This window comes from Hydra vulgaris, chromosome 01 (assembly GCF_038396675.1).
Source record: "Hydra vulgaris chromosome 01, alternate assembly HydraT2T_AEP".
In the NCBI taxonomy this organism is placed as follows: Eukaryota; Metazoa; Cnidaria; class Hydrozoa; order Anthoathecata; family Hydridae; genus Hydra; species Hydra vulgaris.
In genome coordinates this window covers 29,344,565-29,361,987 of record NC_088920.1, presented here as the reverse complement: position 1 = coordinate 29,361,987, position 17,423 = coordinate 29,344,565, and the positions used below count along the sequence as shown (strand labels likewise).

At 26.4% G+C, this 17,423-nt stretch overlaps 1 protein-coding gene and 2 long non-coding RNA genes across 5 annotated transcripts; all 3 read right to left on the bottom strand.

Moving 5' to 3' along the window:
• Positions 1-2,243: 2,243 nt before the first annotated feature.
• Positions 2,244-10,917, bottom strand: LOC100213774 (monocarboxylate transporter 10). 2 transcript variants are annotated; one of them, XM_065787860.1, is made up of 5 exons: positions 10,864-10,917; positions 9,983-10,174; positions 7,657-8,210; positions 4,092-4,461; positions 2,244-3,931 (listed from the first exon to the last, which is right to left on the bottom strand). In XM_065787860.1, exons 2-5 carry the CDS (start codon positions 10,167-10,169, stop codon positions 3,534-3,536), a joined length of 1,509 nt encoding a protein of 502 aa, XP_065643932.1. In that variant the 5' UTR covers positions 10,170-10,174; positions 10,864-10,917; the 3' UTR covers positions 2,244-3,533. The 2 variants fall into 2 exon arrangements, with proteins under 2 accessions (XP_065643932.1, XP_065643931.1); XM_065787859.1 differs by lacking the exon at positions 10,864-10,917 and having other exon boundaries at positions 9,983-10,650.
• A 1,340-nt stretch (positions 10,918-12,257) lies between these two features.
• On the bottom strand, positions 12,258-14,200 carry LOC136075275 (uncharacterized). Of its 2 annotated transcripts, XR_010635794.1 has the most exons (3): positions 13,745-14,139; positions 13,526-13,634; positions 12,258-12,474 (listed from the first exon to the last, which is right to left on the bottom strand). It is a non-coding gene; the product is annotated as an uncharacterized LOC136075275 (long non-coding RNA). The 2 variants fall into 2 exon arrangements; XR_010635793.1 differs by having other exon boundaries at positions 13,526-14,200.
• Positions 14,201-14,661: 461 nt separating this feature from the next.
• On the bottom strand, positions 14,662-17,127 carry LOC136075274 (uncharacterized). Its single transcript, XR_010635792.1, has 2 exons — positions 15,499-17,127; positions 14,662-14,831 (listed from the first exon to the last, which is right to left on the bottom strand). It is a non-coding gene; the product is annotated as an uncharacterized LOC136075274 (long non-coding RNA).
• Positions 17,128-17,423: the final 296 nt, after the last annotated feature.

The following is a 17,423-nucleotide window of genomic DNA, read 5'->3' as shown; positions in this document are numbered from 1 at the left end:
TTTGGTTAATGAAACTAAAAAAACATAATTTTTTAATAATGGAGTGAGTATTATGTGAAATATTTTTTCAGATGCCAAGAAAGTACAAACGAGTGACAAATCGGTTAAAACCTGATGCTCATACAACAAAAACCGCTGTGATGGCTGTTGAATCTGATACTCATACAACAAAAACCGCTGTGATGGCTGTTGAATCTGGGAGCATATCATTACAAGCAGCTGCACAAGAGTATAAAATTTCAAAATCAGGTTTACACCGGAATTAAAGGTTAACAAAGAAACTTCCAACATATTATATTTTGATGATCAACATAAATAAATTTCTAGGAATAATAGTAAGATTAGGTAATGCTAATCCTAGTAGATGGATAAATGCATAATTTTTTTTTGAAATGGTTTGATCATTTTGTGGAGTATGGATATCCTAGCAAGAGTTATCCATTACTTTTAATAATGGAAAACCACAAAAGTCATGTATCGATTAAAAAAAAAACAATAATAAAAAAATTTCCTCTAAACTGTAATTTAACCGACTGAATTGTGTCAAATACCAAACTTAATTTGTCAAAAAACCAACTATAACTGGAAAATCACCTTCTTTAGGGGACTTCCTTACCCTCCTCTCCTTCACACACACGCACACACACACACCCGTAACATTGCCTCTGACCATTTGACGGATCAGTATTTGGGTCATTAAAGAAGTTTTACAGTTTTTTACAGTGTGTCATCGTTAAAGGCTCATTAATGTACTCCAATGATGATACATGTCTTTTCTAAAAATTTAGGAAAAGCTTATTAATATAAGCCTTCACTTCCAAAAACATTCAAAATGGTTTTAAAGCGGCTGGCATTTTTCCGTATGATCGATATGTTTTCAGTGATGTAGACTTTTTATGTTCTTATATATCTGATCGGCCAGTTCCAGTAAATGTCTCAACCTTATCAGCCAGTTTGTCATGCAGTATTTCTCAAGGGGTCTAAAGAACGTTATCTGTCAATCTAACTAATATATCCAATCAGACAGACCCTGCAACAGAGTTTTACAATTTAAGTAATATATCTGATTGGCAAACACAAACAACTCCCACATCACCATCAATTGTATTTAAAGTTATAAATAACAAGAAATACCAAACCAACACTTTTGCCTACCTTTGGATAGCAGAAGAAATAAGGCCATTTCCAAAAGCGGGCGAAAAGGTACCAAAGACAAAAAGTGCAAAAAGAAAATGTTTTAGGTGTCTGGTATTGACTGACACACCAACAAGTATTGACTGGTATTGACTGACACACCACTACTAATTGATATTGACTGACACACCAACAAGAAATTTATCTGGTGTAGAAGAAAAAAAGGAAGATAAAGATAAGAAAAAGCAAAAAATCTACCCCCTGAGAAATAACGTAATTTTGAATCTACCCCCTGAGAAATCAACGTAATTTTGAATCAAGCGACCTTTTAGAATGATATCTTATTTAGCTTAAAAATAAATATATTTTCTTTATTGGCATATTATATAAGGAGTAGAATAGACAGAATAAAATAATGCTTAAATTGTTTATTTTTAACTTGTCTCATTTCACCCCGACACGGGGTGGCATGCAACAATAATATTTGTAAAGTAAGTAAATATTTATGATTATAAAGTATCATTCTGTTGAATTTGACACTGGTGTAATCTGTAAGTATATGTAAAGAAACTTGCAACTGTTTTTTTTTTTTTAGTTTGTAGGGTTTTATCTACGGTAAATTAATAAACATTAAAAATCTCAAATTCAGGAAACGTTAACTACTAATTAGAGTAGCTTGTTATCTAAATGCAAAAATTTAAGTGGTTAAAATACTACTTCTCTCTTCTTTTTTTTTAGTAAAGGAAATTCTACCCTAAAATAAAAAAGTCTAATTTACTTTTTATGTTTGTTTGTTGCTTTTTGATTTCCTATCGCTTACTAGACTTTTTTTTTTTTTTTTTTTTTAATTTTTAAAAAACTTTTAATTGTAATTGATTTTTTTTTTACATAAAAATTTTTTTTTTATATATACAAAAAAAAAACACTCCTATAAAAAATTGGTAGTGTAATTTTTTAATAAACCTTTGTTTTTTTTTTTTAGAAACCATTCTGTACTTTTTAGGGATTCACCCTCCCCCATTCCCTTATTTTATTAATAGAATCGCCTCTGCTAACAGCAAGAAATTAATTTCTTGAATTAATTCTGACAGCAAGCAATACTACCATAGTTTTAGTGACAATATATTAGGAAAAAATAAAGATTTTAAGCAGCTTTGATATAATAATTGTTTGGCTTTGTATGGTATGCCAATATTTTTGAAAACTTATATTGTACTCATGTGTTCTTTCCTAATAACATTTTCGTTGAGAATCAATCCTAAAAGTTTCAATATTAATATGCTCTCAAATTATGCTAGAATTTTCTGTTCTGGAATATTTAACGGAATCTTTTCTCTATTGTGAAGTCTATGAAAAAAAGTATATTTAGCTTTATTTTTATTTAAAGGCAATTTATTCGCCATCAACCATTTCGTTACATTTATAATAATTTTGAGAAATATATGGAAATGGTCTGCAAATATCCATTTAAGTATTCCTGTTATTGTTTTTAAATTGAATTTGTCGGTGATTATTTGATCTATGAATGTTATGATATCTCTAATAACTTTTTTGGTCCTAGTTACTAATGTAATTCCGATATTATATGGCATATAACAGAATAAAGTTGGCATTTGAAAAAATGTGAAGTTTACACTTTTTTTTTATAGTGCATGCATGCCTTTTTTGGAAATACAATTAGCAAGTCATTTCATCAATTAGCAAGTCATTTCGTCAATTAGCTAACCATTTCATCAACCGCATTCATAAAAGTTTATTCATTTTTTTCATTTGGCGCAAAGAAACTTTTATTAAAATTGCACCTACATAAGTTTGCTCATTTTTTCAAATACATATGCTCATCTAACCAAGGAGAAACTAAAATTCCCTTTAAAAAACTATTATTTTCTTATATTGCTATGCTTTACAATCTGTCTCTACAGCAACTTGTCTATATGGCATATAAAAAATTAGACCTTCTCGCTGGCCTTCATATAACATGTATATTCATTTTTCAATATAAAACTGTAATTTTGTTTTTATGGCACAATTCTTTACTACAGTGCAACAATACGCAAAAAAATGTTGAATTTTAATATGCAACCTAATTAGACTTGGTTATTAAAAATTAAACTTGTGTTGTATTATGATTGACAATTCTTAAGTATCTTCTATTGATTTACAGTTTAGCAAATATTAAAAAAACTCTCAATTAATACGCGAGCTTAATCTTTATTTTGAGATTTTGGCATTTTGATTGTTATTTCTTTGATTTGATCTGAGATTTCATAATACGAAAAAACTTTACATCAGTTTTTTAAAACGGCGCACGTAATGAGAGATATATCCGCACCTTTCTTCACAATAGCACCAAAAAACAATTTATACCAACGGTCTACAACTGCAATGTAAAATTTGTGCTAAACAACGGTTAATCTTTCTATAACCAAAAGTTCAGAACTTTTGTTCTTTACCACAGGCGTAATTATCATGGAACCAAAAGATGCGATGCTCTCAGAATTTTTAAAAACTACTCGTTTTTCAAGGCCTAAATGAGCAAAGTTTAGTGATCGGAATAATGACGCTGATGTTTTGTCTATTAGGTCATGAGTTTCTTGATTTTTAACAAAAGAGTTTTCTTCTTCCGACGATATCAGATTAGATTTGTTAGATACTGAAGTTTTACGAATCCAAAACTTATGATCCGGAGGTGGCATCAAAAATGGAATTAAAAACATAATACATGAAGCAATTGTAGGAATAGCTCCAGCAACATAAAAAGCAACGTGATATGAATGAGATTTATCGTAAATGAACCCTGTAAAGTAACTTAAATTTAGCTTATTTTTTTCATAATAATATAATTTACTTTATATTGTTATTGTATTATAAAATAATTTATTTTATAAATAAATAATTTATAGGTTATTTAATAGTACTATTATTATAATATTTATTTTTACTTAAAAAAAACTTGCCTGCAAGCGGAGCTCCTAAAGTAAGGGGTATTGATTTAATCCCAAAAAGTGTTCCCACACCCACTGCCATGCGATCATATCCAACAATATCTCCTGTTATAACTGCAACCTGACACACATAACATCCCTCAAAAAAACCAAATAAACAGCAATAAACTAATAGAGCTGGAAACGTAACCATAATTGGACATAAAGCGTTAGAAACACCAATACCAAGCAGTGCTATCTGATAAACATAGAGTCTATTTACACGGTTACTGTCAGCTATATGACCAAAAAACAATCGACCAACTGTTGATGCTATGGACATAACACCAATAAGAAAAGATGCTTTTTTTAACGGAATACCATACTCAATAGCCATCTGAGTCTGTTAAGAAAAAAAGTATATACTAAATATAAATATTTATTTAAAAACTTAAGTATAAATGTAAGTATATTATACTTGCCTATTTAAACTTTAAAGCTATATTTAATAAAATGTCAATTTTTGTAAAAGAATTAAAAATTTTGAGTTGTGCAAGAACATTGCTTGTGCATCATTATCTGAGAAAAATCGTTGGTTTCAAAATATAAACTTTAATTTAATAATGTTTTTGAACTATAATAATAAGGGATTGGATAATGATAATACCGTTTTATATAGAAGTATACTTTTATAAACAAAACTATATATATATATATGTATATATATATATATATATATATATATATATATATATATATATATATATATATATATATATATATATATATATATATATATATATATATATATATATATATGTATATATATATATATATATATATATATATATATATATAAAGAGTAAACGGGAAAAAACGGCAGTCACATTTAAAAAGTGTTGAGAAAGTATATATTAATCATTTATAAAAGTTTTCATATAAAGCAAAGAAGTGAATTAGATTAAATTTTTGTTGATTAATTTATCTGAAGTTTACATTTTTAATAAAATATTTGTAACTTTTATTAAAAAATTTTTTTCCTAACTTTATGCAAAAACTTCTATATATGATTAATATATACTTTCTCAAAACTTTTTAAATGTGACTCATTTTTACCCGTGCATTCTTCATATATATATATATATATATATATATATATATATATATATATATATATATAATATATATATATATATATATATATATTCTTCATATATATATATATATATATATATATATATATATATATATATATATATATATATATATATATATATATATATATATATATATATATATATATATATATATATATATATAAATGTATGCAAAATTGTATAAAAGTTTCAAAACTAATATTCATTTTAGAAAAATTTTAACCTATTTATCAAAACTATCATAAAAAAACATGACATGTGCGTTTTTTTCATTTTTTGTTAAAAATCGTAATTTTTTAGGTAATAAAACCAAAAATAACAATTTTTTTTCGAAATGAATATTATTTTTGAAATTTATATATTATTTCGCTTCATTTTGATATATTTTTTAAAAACTTTTTTTTGAAAATATTAGGGTCCCATTAAATATTCGAGGGTCTTGAGGGACCACTTAAAATATTTTTTATTCAAAAAAATTTTAAACCTAGTGTTTTTGTATTAGATAGAACACATTAAGGGGGTGGGAGCAGATTATTTTTAAAAATGTTGTTTTTTGGGACACCCTAATATGTATATACATATATATATGTATATATAAACTGGCATATATATATATATATATATATATATATATATATATATATATATATATATATATATATATATATATATATATATATATATATATATATATATATATATATATATATATATATATATATATATATATACAGTACAGACTTAATTTTAGACTCAAAGTGATAAAATCAAAATTTTCATGATGAAAGTGTGAAAATAGCATAATAAGTATGATGCATGCATAAATAACTTGATGAATAAATTTGTTTCATGGAATTAAATATATCTGATGATATAATATGCAAAAATAGCATCTGACGGATTTGGAATTCCAGTAAAAATGTTAACTATGTATAAATAAGGAAACGATTATTGTTGTCAATTATTTATTAAGAAGTTGTGAATTTGTGTAGCTGACTAATTTTTTAACTTGATTTATTTCAGTCATTTTAAAACACCATAATGGGGAAGAAGAAAACATTAAATGAATCGATTAGATCTCAAGTTATTTTATTATTTGAGGAAAATTATAACACAAGGGACATTGCATCCAGGTTGGGAATATCACAGCCTTCAGCATCGCGTGTTGTAAGGCAGTTTAGTTCTTCTGGTTCAATCAAACCTAAACATTGTTCTGGTAGACCAAGGCTTATTTCAGTGCAGAAAGAACGTTTAATTCGACGAGAAGTAATGAAAACACCAACTATTACATTTTCAGCTATCAAAAGGAATTTAAATTTGAATGTTTCCACTCGTCATATTTGACGTACTTTATGCAACAGACTTTCTATGCGGGTGTCAAGGCCTTTAAAGAAGCCTTTTCTTTCTGATATCCAACGGAAGAAGAGAATATTGTTTTGTAAGAAGTACCCTCATTGGACATCAGAAGATTGGGCAAAAGTCATGTTTAGTGACGAGAGTAATTTTCATTTGATGGCAAGCTATAAACAATGGGTTCGACGTCCTAAACATTCATCAGAAACTGACCCAAGGTTTACAGTTCCAACTGTTAAGCACCCTGCTCATGTGATAGTGTGGGGGTGCTTCTCAGCACATGGCCGTGGTTCCATTCGATTTATAAATCAAGGAGAAACTTTAAATTCAACAGCGTACATTAATGTTTTGAATGACAGTTTGAAACGATTCATAGCGATTCACAATTGCACCGTGTTCCAGCAGGACTCAGCCCCCTCCCACGTCTCAAAGCAAACTAAAAACTGGTTTATATCAAAATGAATTGAATTATTGGACTGGCTTTCAAATTCGTCAGATCTAAACCAGATAAAAAACCTATGGGTTTTAATTAAACGCCAAGTTGCCGAAGAAAAGCCTTCCTTCATGCCGGATTTAATTGAAAAAATTAAAGTTATCTGGTGCTCATTTTCAGCTGACATCTGCAAAAATTTGGTGGATTCAATGCCGCAGCGCATTAAAGAAGTACTAAAATCGAAAGGACATTCATGCAAGTATTAGCAGGCTGTAATAAATCATTTTTTTTATTATCATTTTTATATATATGGTTATGGAATTGAAGTCTGAGTCTAAAATTAAGTCCGTAACTGTTTATATATATATATATATATATATATATATATATATATATATATATATATATATATATATATATATATATATATATATATATACACAGTTTAGATATTTACATCAACGATATTCCTATTTCTATTTTTATTTAATTGTTTTTTTTTTTTTTTACAAATACAAACATTTTTGCAAATAACCAGCAAACTATTGAATGTTTTAGGTTGTTATGTACTCTTAAATGTTACTAAAAAGTTAAATAATGCAAAAAGTAAAAATTATTATTTACTATATTAACATTAAATCAACTCATACCATACCAAATGCACAAATGGAACAAAATAAGCCAACATAAAAATGAACAAAGCAAATGTAAATACAATAAAAGCTTTGTTCTGAAATATTGAGAAATCAAATAGCGGTTGTTTGTAGTTGTTAGGGGATGGCGATGATATTATTGGCCGGTATAAAAAACTCACTCCAGATGTGCATAATAACAAAACTGAAGTTAGACGATTAGATACTCTCCAACCATAACTTTCATTAATAAAGTTTAAAATTGGTCCTAAAGCCATTGTACCAACTCCCGATCCGCATGAAACAATGCCATTGACTAAAGACAAACGCTTCCTAAAGTAATGCGGCAAAATTAAAACGGAAGGAAAATAACAAAGGCTAGCTCCAATTCCAAATAAAAGTCCTTCCGTTAAATACATGTGGCTCAAATTTTTTGAAAAAGATGCTGTTAATGTTGCAAGTGCTGCAACAACCCCACCTAGAGCAGCCACTGTTCGACATCCAAGTCTTTGACATAAAGATGTGGCAATTGGTCCGGAAAGAAACATAAGACCGTATGTTATTGAGCCAACCCATGCTAAACAAAATAAATTTTTTATAGAGCTGTATACATACATATGTAATTGTATGTATATATATATATATATATATATATATATATATATATATATATATATATATATATATATACCCAGGAAAAAAAGTTCTGTAGAATTTCTCTAAACTTTTGAAACATATGGCCAATAGAAATTCTATAGAACCGTTGTTAAGTTCTATAGAAATTCCTATAGAAAGTTTTTTTATACATATATTTCTATAGAAATTTATAAAGAAGTATAGAAATTCTATAGAATTTCTTTATGCTATATGTTTTAAGAAATTCAAAAAAAAAAGTTTTCAGAAATTCTATAGAACTTTTTTTCTGGGTATATATATATATATATATATATATATATATATATATATATATATATATATATATATATATATATATATATATATATATATATATATATATATATACATACATATATGTATGTATATATATATATATATATATATATATATATATATATATATATATATATATATATGTATATATATACATATATATACATATATATATATATATATATATATATATATATATATATATATATATATATATATATATATATATATATATATATATATATATATATATACAAAACAGATAAATGTAATAGGTTACGTCATCATTAATTAAATTAAAGGCTTGTTTATGCATCTCCAGTTTTACAGTTTTAGTTAATTAACTTTTAATTTCATATCTGTTTCCATTGACTCGTGTTATCTTTTAATTGAAGTAGTAATTTACAGGTTTGAATGATAAATAAGAGATTTTGAAAATTTTTTACTTACTTAACTATTGTATAAGAAGCTCCGAAAACAAAAATAGTTTACAGTCTATTATATATTACCCAAGCCTTCCTTGAAGCAGCACTTTAGGAACAACTTAAGTTTTTCAACAGCATAATAATACTTTGAACTTTTTTTCCTTTTTTTTAACTCCTAAAAATTAATATGTAACCAGGTAGTATTTTGAATAAAAAAGTTATAAAACTTTGGCAGGCAAAAATTATATTAAAAGCAATTAAACATCATCTGAACGCTTCAATGAAGTTGGAGTAAAGATATATGTTTAGTGATAAATTATTTATTGTCTGTAACGCTATCAGACTTTAAAGATATGTTACAGGGATTTACTGTTTCAGTGTATAAGGTTACATGGATTCACCTCTTAACAAATTACAGAGATTCACCTTAAAATATGTGATATTTTTTTTGAAATTTTCAATGATAAACTTTTTTGAACAACAAAACTGCTGCTTTTTAAAAAAATAATTTAGCTTCTCAAAAGAGAAATTTTTTAGAATTTCTTTAGTATCATTATTTAAAACAATCCAAACAGTAACACATCACAACACAATTATTTTTACAGGATAACTTTTATATAGGTATCTAATACACAAGTTAATATATTTACTAGTGTTTAAAACATGATTTTTAATTCGATGGACGCGAATTAATTTTTTTTCTTATTCATCCCGTTTTTCAAACATTTCAATAAAATCATAATTTATTAAAATTTAAATAGATTTTAAAGCTTTTTTTAAACCATAATGTTTATTTTATCATAGTATTTATTTCAGCAATAATAATTATAATGTTTTAAACTATTATAATCGGAATGGTTATTTCCTTCTTTTACTTTTTACTTCTCTTGTTGCTAATTATGCTAATTATGCTAATTAAGGAAAGTTTTTACTTTTAAGGTAAAGAAAAATAACCTTGCATAAAATTATATACCTGTTTGAGTTTTAGTTCCATGAAATTCTTCTAGAAGCATAGCAAATAGCAAACCAAAATTGTTCATTATTCCCAACACGATGAACTGAATCGAAAAAGCGGCAATTACTATAACCCATCCGAATCCTCCGTCTGGTTGTTGAGGCTCTTTATTATTGTTGTTTTCTGATTCAGTTAATGATGACATATTATCTAAACCAATAGTTGAAAACTCTCGATTACAGGTTTTAAGAGCAACAATTTTGAATTTACTATTTTATTATTTCATTTTTTTTCAGATCTCAAATCTGATGAACCTCCTAGTAAAAACTTATTTGTATGCACATAAATTATACAGATGTATTACGTCTCGATAAACCAAAAGATGAAGCATGCGATTAAAAATGAATTGAAAAAAGCAAACCAAACTGATCTTTTTGCAGCATTCCGTAAAGCAAACATTTTAATACTATATTATAAACTCTATTTAGAATACTTTTTCTTTTATTTCAACTTGTTTTTATGTACTCTTTTATCTTGCTTGCCCGCCCCATCGTTACAATAAAACAAAGTATTAAAAAATTACTGCAAAAAGCGTTGCGAAATACGAATAAAACTTTTTTCTGAAATGAATTTAGCAAATAAGCGTTGAGTTCAAAATAAGAAAAAAAAAAAAAAAAAAAAAATGGCAAAAGAAAAACACAGGAGTTAGCGTTTATGTATAACAAATGTTTATTGAATTAAAAAGTTGAATACAAAATATTAATTTCATAAATTTTTAATTTTTTTAAGGTATTTTATCTTAAAGAAAGATTTAAAATTTTGTAAATATAAAGTAAAGAAATTTTTGTTTTGCGTTGATAATTATAGCTAAAGAAATAATAAAATAATAACAAACTTACTTTTACATTTGCTATCCAGCAACTATGATATAAAACAACTAGAGGGGGTAAAACTTTTGGTGACGTCAAATTTAAACATTTATTTGAATTAAGTAGGAAAACAGCAAAATTCATGTTATTTGTTCATGTGATTTTAATTACCAATAATAAAGGAGAGATATTTATAATAATTGTAAATTCTCTCTAATTATATATCTAGTTATAAATAATTAATCTATAAATTTAAAAAGCAAAGCTATTTTTCTTGTAGTTTAGTATGGTAGTTTATTTACTTATTTTTCTGGCTAATTATCATTACTAGATATATATTTTAACATATATTCAGTTAATGGTTTATGGATGTAGTGGTGGAGGATATGAGAGTGGCTGGTGTGTCAGTGAAGGACACTCATGACATGGCTAGATGGAGGAGTTTGGTCCACTGTGGCGACCCCTAAACGGGAAATGCCGAAAGAAAAAGAAGAAGATATATTCAGTTAATATTTTTCGATAACAAACTAGATTAGGGCAATATAAGCACCTTGTTAATATGAGACTTACAGATTTCTTAGAAGTAAGAAGTGAAGTTGTTTTGTATTTTTCGAATCGACTTTATATGGTGATAACAGGAATCGGTACAATTAGCTTAAACTTATATGTAGTAACTAGCAGCTATCATCTAATTAAAACGCTGTTAAATTTTGTGCGTTGTTAAAATAATATCATCACGCATGATATAATTCTGTGGCGCGAAATTTTGGTGCTAAATTAATAAAATTAATTTTTTCATAAAGAAAAATATGTTAGCTAAAAATCCAATCCATTTTTATTTAAAAAATAATACGTAGAAACATTTAGTTTTGACTTTACTTAAACATACCATTTTTGTGTAATATGAACATGCTCAAATTACCCAGTGTTTTTCATTGAAATAACCTAGTTTAAAGTCTTAAAATAGTAGTGGTTTTAATTGCTTTTTAAATAAAAACAAAACATAGTACCCAGCCGGCAAACAACGTTGAAATAACGTTGAACTTACGTCGAAACCTAACGTTGAATTTACGTTGATTTAACGTTTAGAATGAAAGTTTCTTTCAACGTTAGGTTCAAACGTTATATCAACGTTGATTCGACCCAAAAAAACGTTACAATAACGCTGAATTTACGTTGAAACAACGTTAAGAATGACAGTTTTTTAAACGTTGATTTATCAACGTTAAACCGGCTGTTAAAAAACGTTTTGTAATCACAGAAACCGTTGATAAAAACTGAGATCACCATCAAAACGTAGTATGCATGTCCAATAGTGCTGTTGCACTTCTCTATTACATTATTAAGGTATATTATGGATATTAAATCTACTCATAGTCTATACTTAGACTTTAAAATAGTATTATTAAAGCAAGAGATAAAAATTGTTTTATTGAAAAATATATTTAAATATTATATATATTTACATATAATTGAATAAGATCTACAAATAATTGAATATAATCTACATATAATTGAATAAAATCTACACAAACTTCTTCTCTTTTCCATCACCTTTTTGAAATGGAGCGTATTTTAGAAAATCAGACAATATTCCATTAACCAAGGTTTCTTTTGCTCCATTAAATACAATAGAAGAAGCTGTAAATAAAAAAAAATATATTTAAGAAAATCAAAAGGAAAACTTGAAAAAAATATAATGAATGGAAAGGTGTTAAACTTATAAAAAATTATTAATAATTATCTAACAGCAGGGCCGTCCTGAAGTGGTCTCTCATGGGGAGGGGGGGGGGTGATTGTTTGTATTTTTTGCCAACTAGAGACACACACACACAAAAAAAAGGTCCTCAATATTTGCAATTAGCCAACTATAGTTCAAAACTTGCTAAATGCGTCAACTTAAATGCTTATATGACAGCTTTGGGTGTGGTGGAACACCCCTTACACCCCCCGTTCGGGACGGCCTTGCTGTTAGATGATTATTAATAATTTTTTCAAATATTTAATTTAAATGAAACAACCTTTTTTCAAAATAAATTAATAATCAAAATATTAAATTTTTCTAACATTGAAAAGTAATAATCGGGGTGGCCACATAAAATTTTCATAAGAAAAATAGGATTTTGGAGGAGATTTTGCTCCTAATATAGAGGATTTTTTTTGTTTTAATTTAGGTTTAACGTCCATTTTTTAACACTTATGGGGCTTGGACAGAGGTCAATAATGTCATTTTTCATGTTAAATAGCATGCATTTGCTAAAGCAATTTTTAATAATCCCTTGCACTTACAGGGAAAAAAAAAAAAAAAAAAAAATATATATATATATATATATATATATATATATTAGTAGAAAATCACTTGACAAAATTATTTTTTCATTTTACACAGAGTTTCATCAATAAAGACTCATCAGAAATGATGAGTCTTTATTGTTGAATATATATATATATATATATATATATATATATATATATATATATATATATATATATATATATATATATATATACACCTATAGATTTGATCAATGAACACCTGGAGGTCAGGTGCATTGACAATTCATCTAAATCTTTGATAACTGAACCTGTAAAATATAATTACTAATTTATGGTATAAATTACAAAAACATTTTTAGTTTTAGGTATAAAAATTAAAATTTATAAACTCCAAGCACATAAAATTAATACCTACTTGGGAAATTTTCTTTGTTTATGTTTTCTTTTTCGTAAATAGACATTCTCATTATAACATTTTTCTTTTGTAGTTGTAAATTCAAATTTTTCACAATCCTGCTTGCTTTCTGGGGAATTGAAGCAGTTATATGAATAGTTATATATTTTGTATCAACAAAATAACTCTTCCTAACAAAATTATTTAAAAAATAATAATTGTAATATATAGATGTAATACCTGAAGAGAATTTAATTTTAATTTGTGGAAACTTAAGCCAATTCTTCTCAGCATTTTAATGCAGTCAATGCTTTGGTACCTGGAGGCCAATAAACAGTTTTATTACAAATCCAATTAGATGGAATTACACCTTCTCCTTGTAAATCTTCTTTCCAAACAGCTCCTTTCCACATATTTGATTTTGAAAATATTATATGAACTAATAAAAAAACGAAGAAACCATAATATAAGTGTACTAACAGGCCTAGTTAAACTAGCTAAATCTTGACATTTTATAGCCATGATACTTGCTAAACAATAATATTAATAGACATTATTAGCAAAGATAAGATTTTCTTTATTTTATAAATTTATTATATTTTAAATTCATTTTTATGAATATATTTATTATTTTATTATTCTGCATAGTTCTGAATATATTTTGTTTAAATAACTCAAGGCATCAAAGAAAAATAATAAAAGTATAATAAATAATCTCAGGTTGCTAAAGCATAATTAACTACATAAGAGTAATACGGAATATTGAACAAAAATAGATAATATTCATTATTAATACAAAATATAATATAAAGTTTATTATAAAATATCACACAACAATAACTTAGTTTGATTGATAATATAAAAGTAACAAAAATTAAAAAAGAAAACATCTCAATAATTAATAAATTATTATTCAAACAATTTTAAAGACCAAATAATAACTTGTAACTTATTTTTTACACATCTTCCTCTAATAAACATTAATATTAATACCAACTTTTAATACCACATCATTAGTATTTTTGTTTTTATTAAAAAAGATATTATATCAGTTAAGCTTTTCTTGTTTTACTTAAAACATCAACTCAATCCTACGTTTTTTCATAACTAAAATTTTTTTTTGGTAATGTTGAATTAACACTGAAAACAAAATATTAGTAGACAACAAGAAAATATTTCTTTATTGAAATATATGTAAATATTTATAACAATCAATCTAATTTCTTTTCTTTTCCGCCACCTTTTCGAAATGGAGTGTATTTTAAGAAGTCAGATAAAATGCCATCAATTAAAGTTTCAGTCGCTTCATCGCATTCAATAGAAGAAGCTGTAAATAAAAATAAAAAAGTTTTATATATCTTATAAAGGTATACCTTTCATAGCACCACATAGTCTGGTAAACTTCTGTTAGTATAACAAGAAAAAAATAATCAGTCCTGATCTGAATAACAAGTTAACACCAGGAATAGCATCTGGTTGTAAAAATTGCCTAACCTCGCTCATAATGTATTATAATCATATTAATGAAAATGAAACTGTAGACATTTAACATTAATTGCCCTTAAACCATTGAAATTATACTACCAAATAAGAAGCACTTGTTCTAATATATACAGTTATAAGTTTTTACAAGTTTTAACATAAAGCTGTAGACATAAAATTAAAAAAAGTTCTGAAACTAAATGATATAACTATTTAATAAAATACTTATTAAAACTCTCTCCTGATGATTGTGTTTTTTTCGTCATCTAATATCTTGTCCACTTCAACAAATTTAGCTACCAACAAAATAAAACTTATTTGGCTTATAAATTCGCTATTATAATCAGGCTTTGTCACTGTGTTTTGGGATTTCTTATATCAGTAAGAAAATATAACACTCTCTTTTGAAACTCTATAACTTAAAATAGTTTCACAAAACAACTTTTGTTGAATATTTTTACAAACCTAATAAAATTAAACAAAAATCCATTAAAAAATAATTAATAACATACTGCCTTCAGCCATCGAGAACTTATCAACGTTATCTAATTTTGGTACTTTGTTTCCTTTTTTCTTATCCTCACTTAAAGATAAAAGAACTTTGCTTCAGGCTCCAAAATCAGTTACTGTCAAAGCAAGTGTGGTGGTTAATACTGTTATTTTGGTCTTGAGACTGGTATACAAAAAGCTGTTTTTGCAGATAGCATAAGGCTTCTGCTATCAGTATAGCTAACAGCTCGTTTACTTATTCACGTGAACAGCAGTGCTCTACTGCCATTTCGCCAGTTTATGATTAAAAAAAACATCGCTTTTTTCAATTTCTTCTGAGAAAAACAGTGTCATTGTCACTTTGAGACAAATAATCATAAAGAAATTCTTCGCTTTCATAATCGCTTTCCGAATTTTTTTCTTCTTCTACTTAACTGATATTTTGTGTAAATTTTGAATTGTCATTATTTTTTTCGACTTTCTCTTCTTCACTTCCTGAAGATGATTCTGCCAGAGCTAGAACATTAGAGTGGCATTTTCGCCAGTTTCTTAAATAAGCCATTAATTTCTTTTGTCGTAAGAACAAGTAGAAATTTGAGTACTAAATAAAACGTTTTTGAAAATTCAAAGTTCAAAATATCACACATAAACACCCTCTGTTTTGCACATACTAAATTATTGCTTTATTACTTTTTCGCTTTAACTATTTTTCCATGCTTTATATAAGGTTACTTTCTATATATATATGTTTGTGTGCCACAAAATTTGAAATCAATTTTTGAAAGCTTTTTTCTCAACCAATTTTGCTCAAATTTTGCACACTTAATCATTTTCGATGACAATACAAGGAAATGGAAAAATTTGACCTAAAAAAGTTAATTAAGTTAACAAAAATTTAATTTGTATTTCCCCATAAGAACACTGAATTAATAAAAAAAAATTTAAAAACGTAACAGTAATTTTTCCTTCTACAAAAGATAACAAAAAAAGAATTTCTAGGCCCAATAGAATTCTGCTTGCATAAAGCATGGATTTGAAAAAAGAATTTTTTTTTGATTTACTAGTTTCTTTAAGCACCAATTCAAAAAATAAAAACTTTTAATATTTGAACAATACTAAATATTCTTCTGTAACTTAAATTCAAAAAATTAGATTTTTTTTCTTGCAGAAATCATAACCCATAATCATTACCCAGTAATATGAGCATTTTTGCTTCTTTTTTAAAACCTCTGTGTTTTTTTAAAAAAATTTCGGGTTCCCAAATATCTAAATGGATCATAAGTAGGGATCCCCCAAAATTGTTTATTTATAAAAATTTTGGATCCAGCTTAATTATTTTTGAAAATATTCCAACTATCGCTTAAGGTGCTCATATTTACTCTAATTTACCTTATTATAATTACTTATTGAGAAGATTTTATGATTTTGAAATGCCGGCCATCAAGTAAACAATTGCACTACCTATACGAATATTTCATTTGATCCATCCCTGAAAATCTAAAATTAGATCCGCCATTAATTTGAGATAACGAAAGTAGTACTTATAGCTGTTAGTTCAGCTTCAGTTTTGGGGAGAAACGGGAGAGCTCTCCCTTATATAGAATGCAAACAGGTTTATTAACATAAAATCAAGATAAACAATAATAATAACTATATGATGAACTATAATAACAACAATAAGGTAAACATCTAGATATAAATTTTAGATTAGTATTTTCATGTGACAGTATTTTAAAGTGATATATTGAAGTCGCATAATACCAACAATATATGTTAAAAGATTTTTAAAATATAGTAAAATCCTAGAAGCTTGAACCTCCAAAGGACCAAAGATAACTGTTCGACTAAACCAGTGTTCGACTTAAGTCAAGTAAAACAAGTGTTCTTGCTTTCACGGGACTATAGAAAACAGTTTGAGATAACAAAAGTTTAAGGTGTTAACCGGTTT

What these genes read in the sequence shown, in the direction of transcription:
- LOC100213774 (XM_065787860.1), bottom strand. Translation starts at nt 10,169, where the DNA reads ATGTCATCATTAACTGAATCAGAAAACAACAATAATAAAGAGCCTCAA. An exon ending in TGGAACTAAAACTCAAACAG is followed by an intron (nt 8,211 to 9,982) that starts GTATATAATTTT and finishes TATTTTGTTTAG; the next exon opens with CATGGGTTGGCTCAATAACA. An exon ending in TTTAGGAGCTCCGCTTGCAG is followed by an intron (nt 3,932 to 4,091) that starts GCAAGTTTTTTT and finishes GTTACTTTACAG; the next exon opens with GGTTCATTTACGATAAATCT.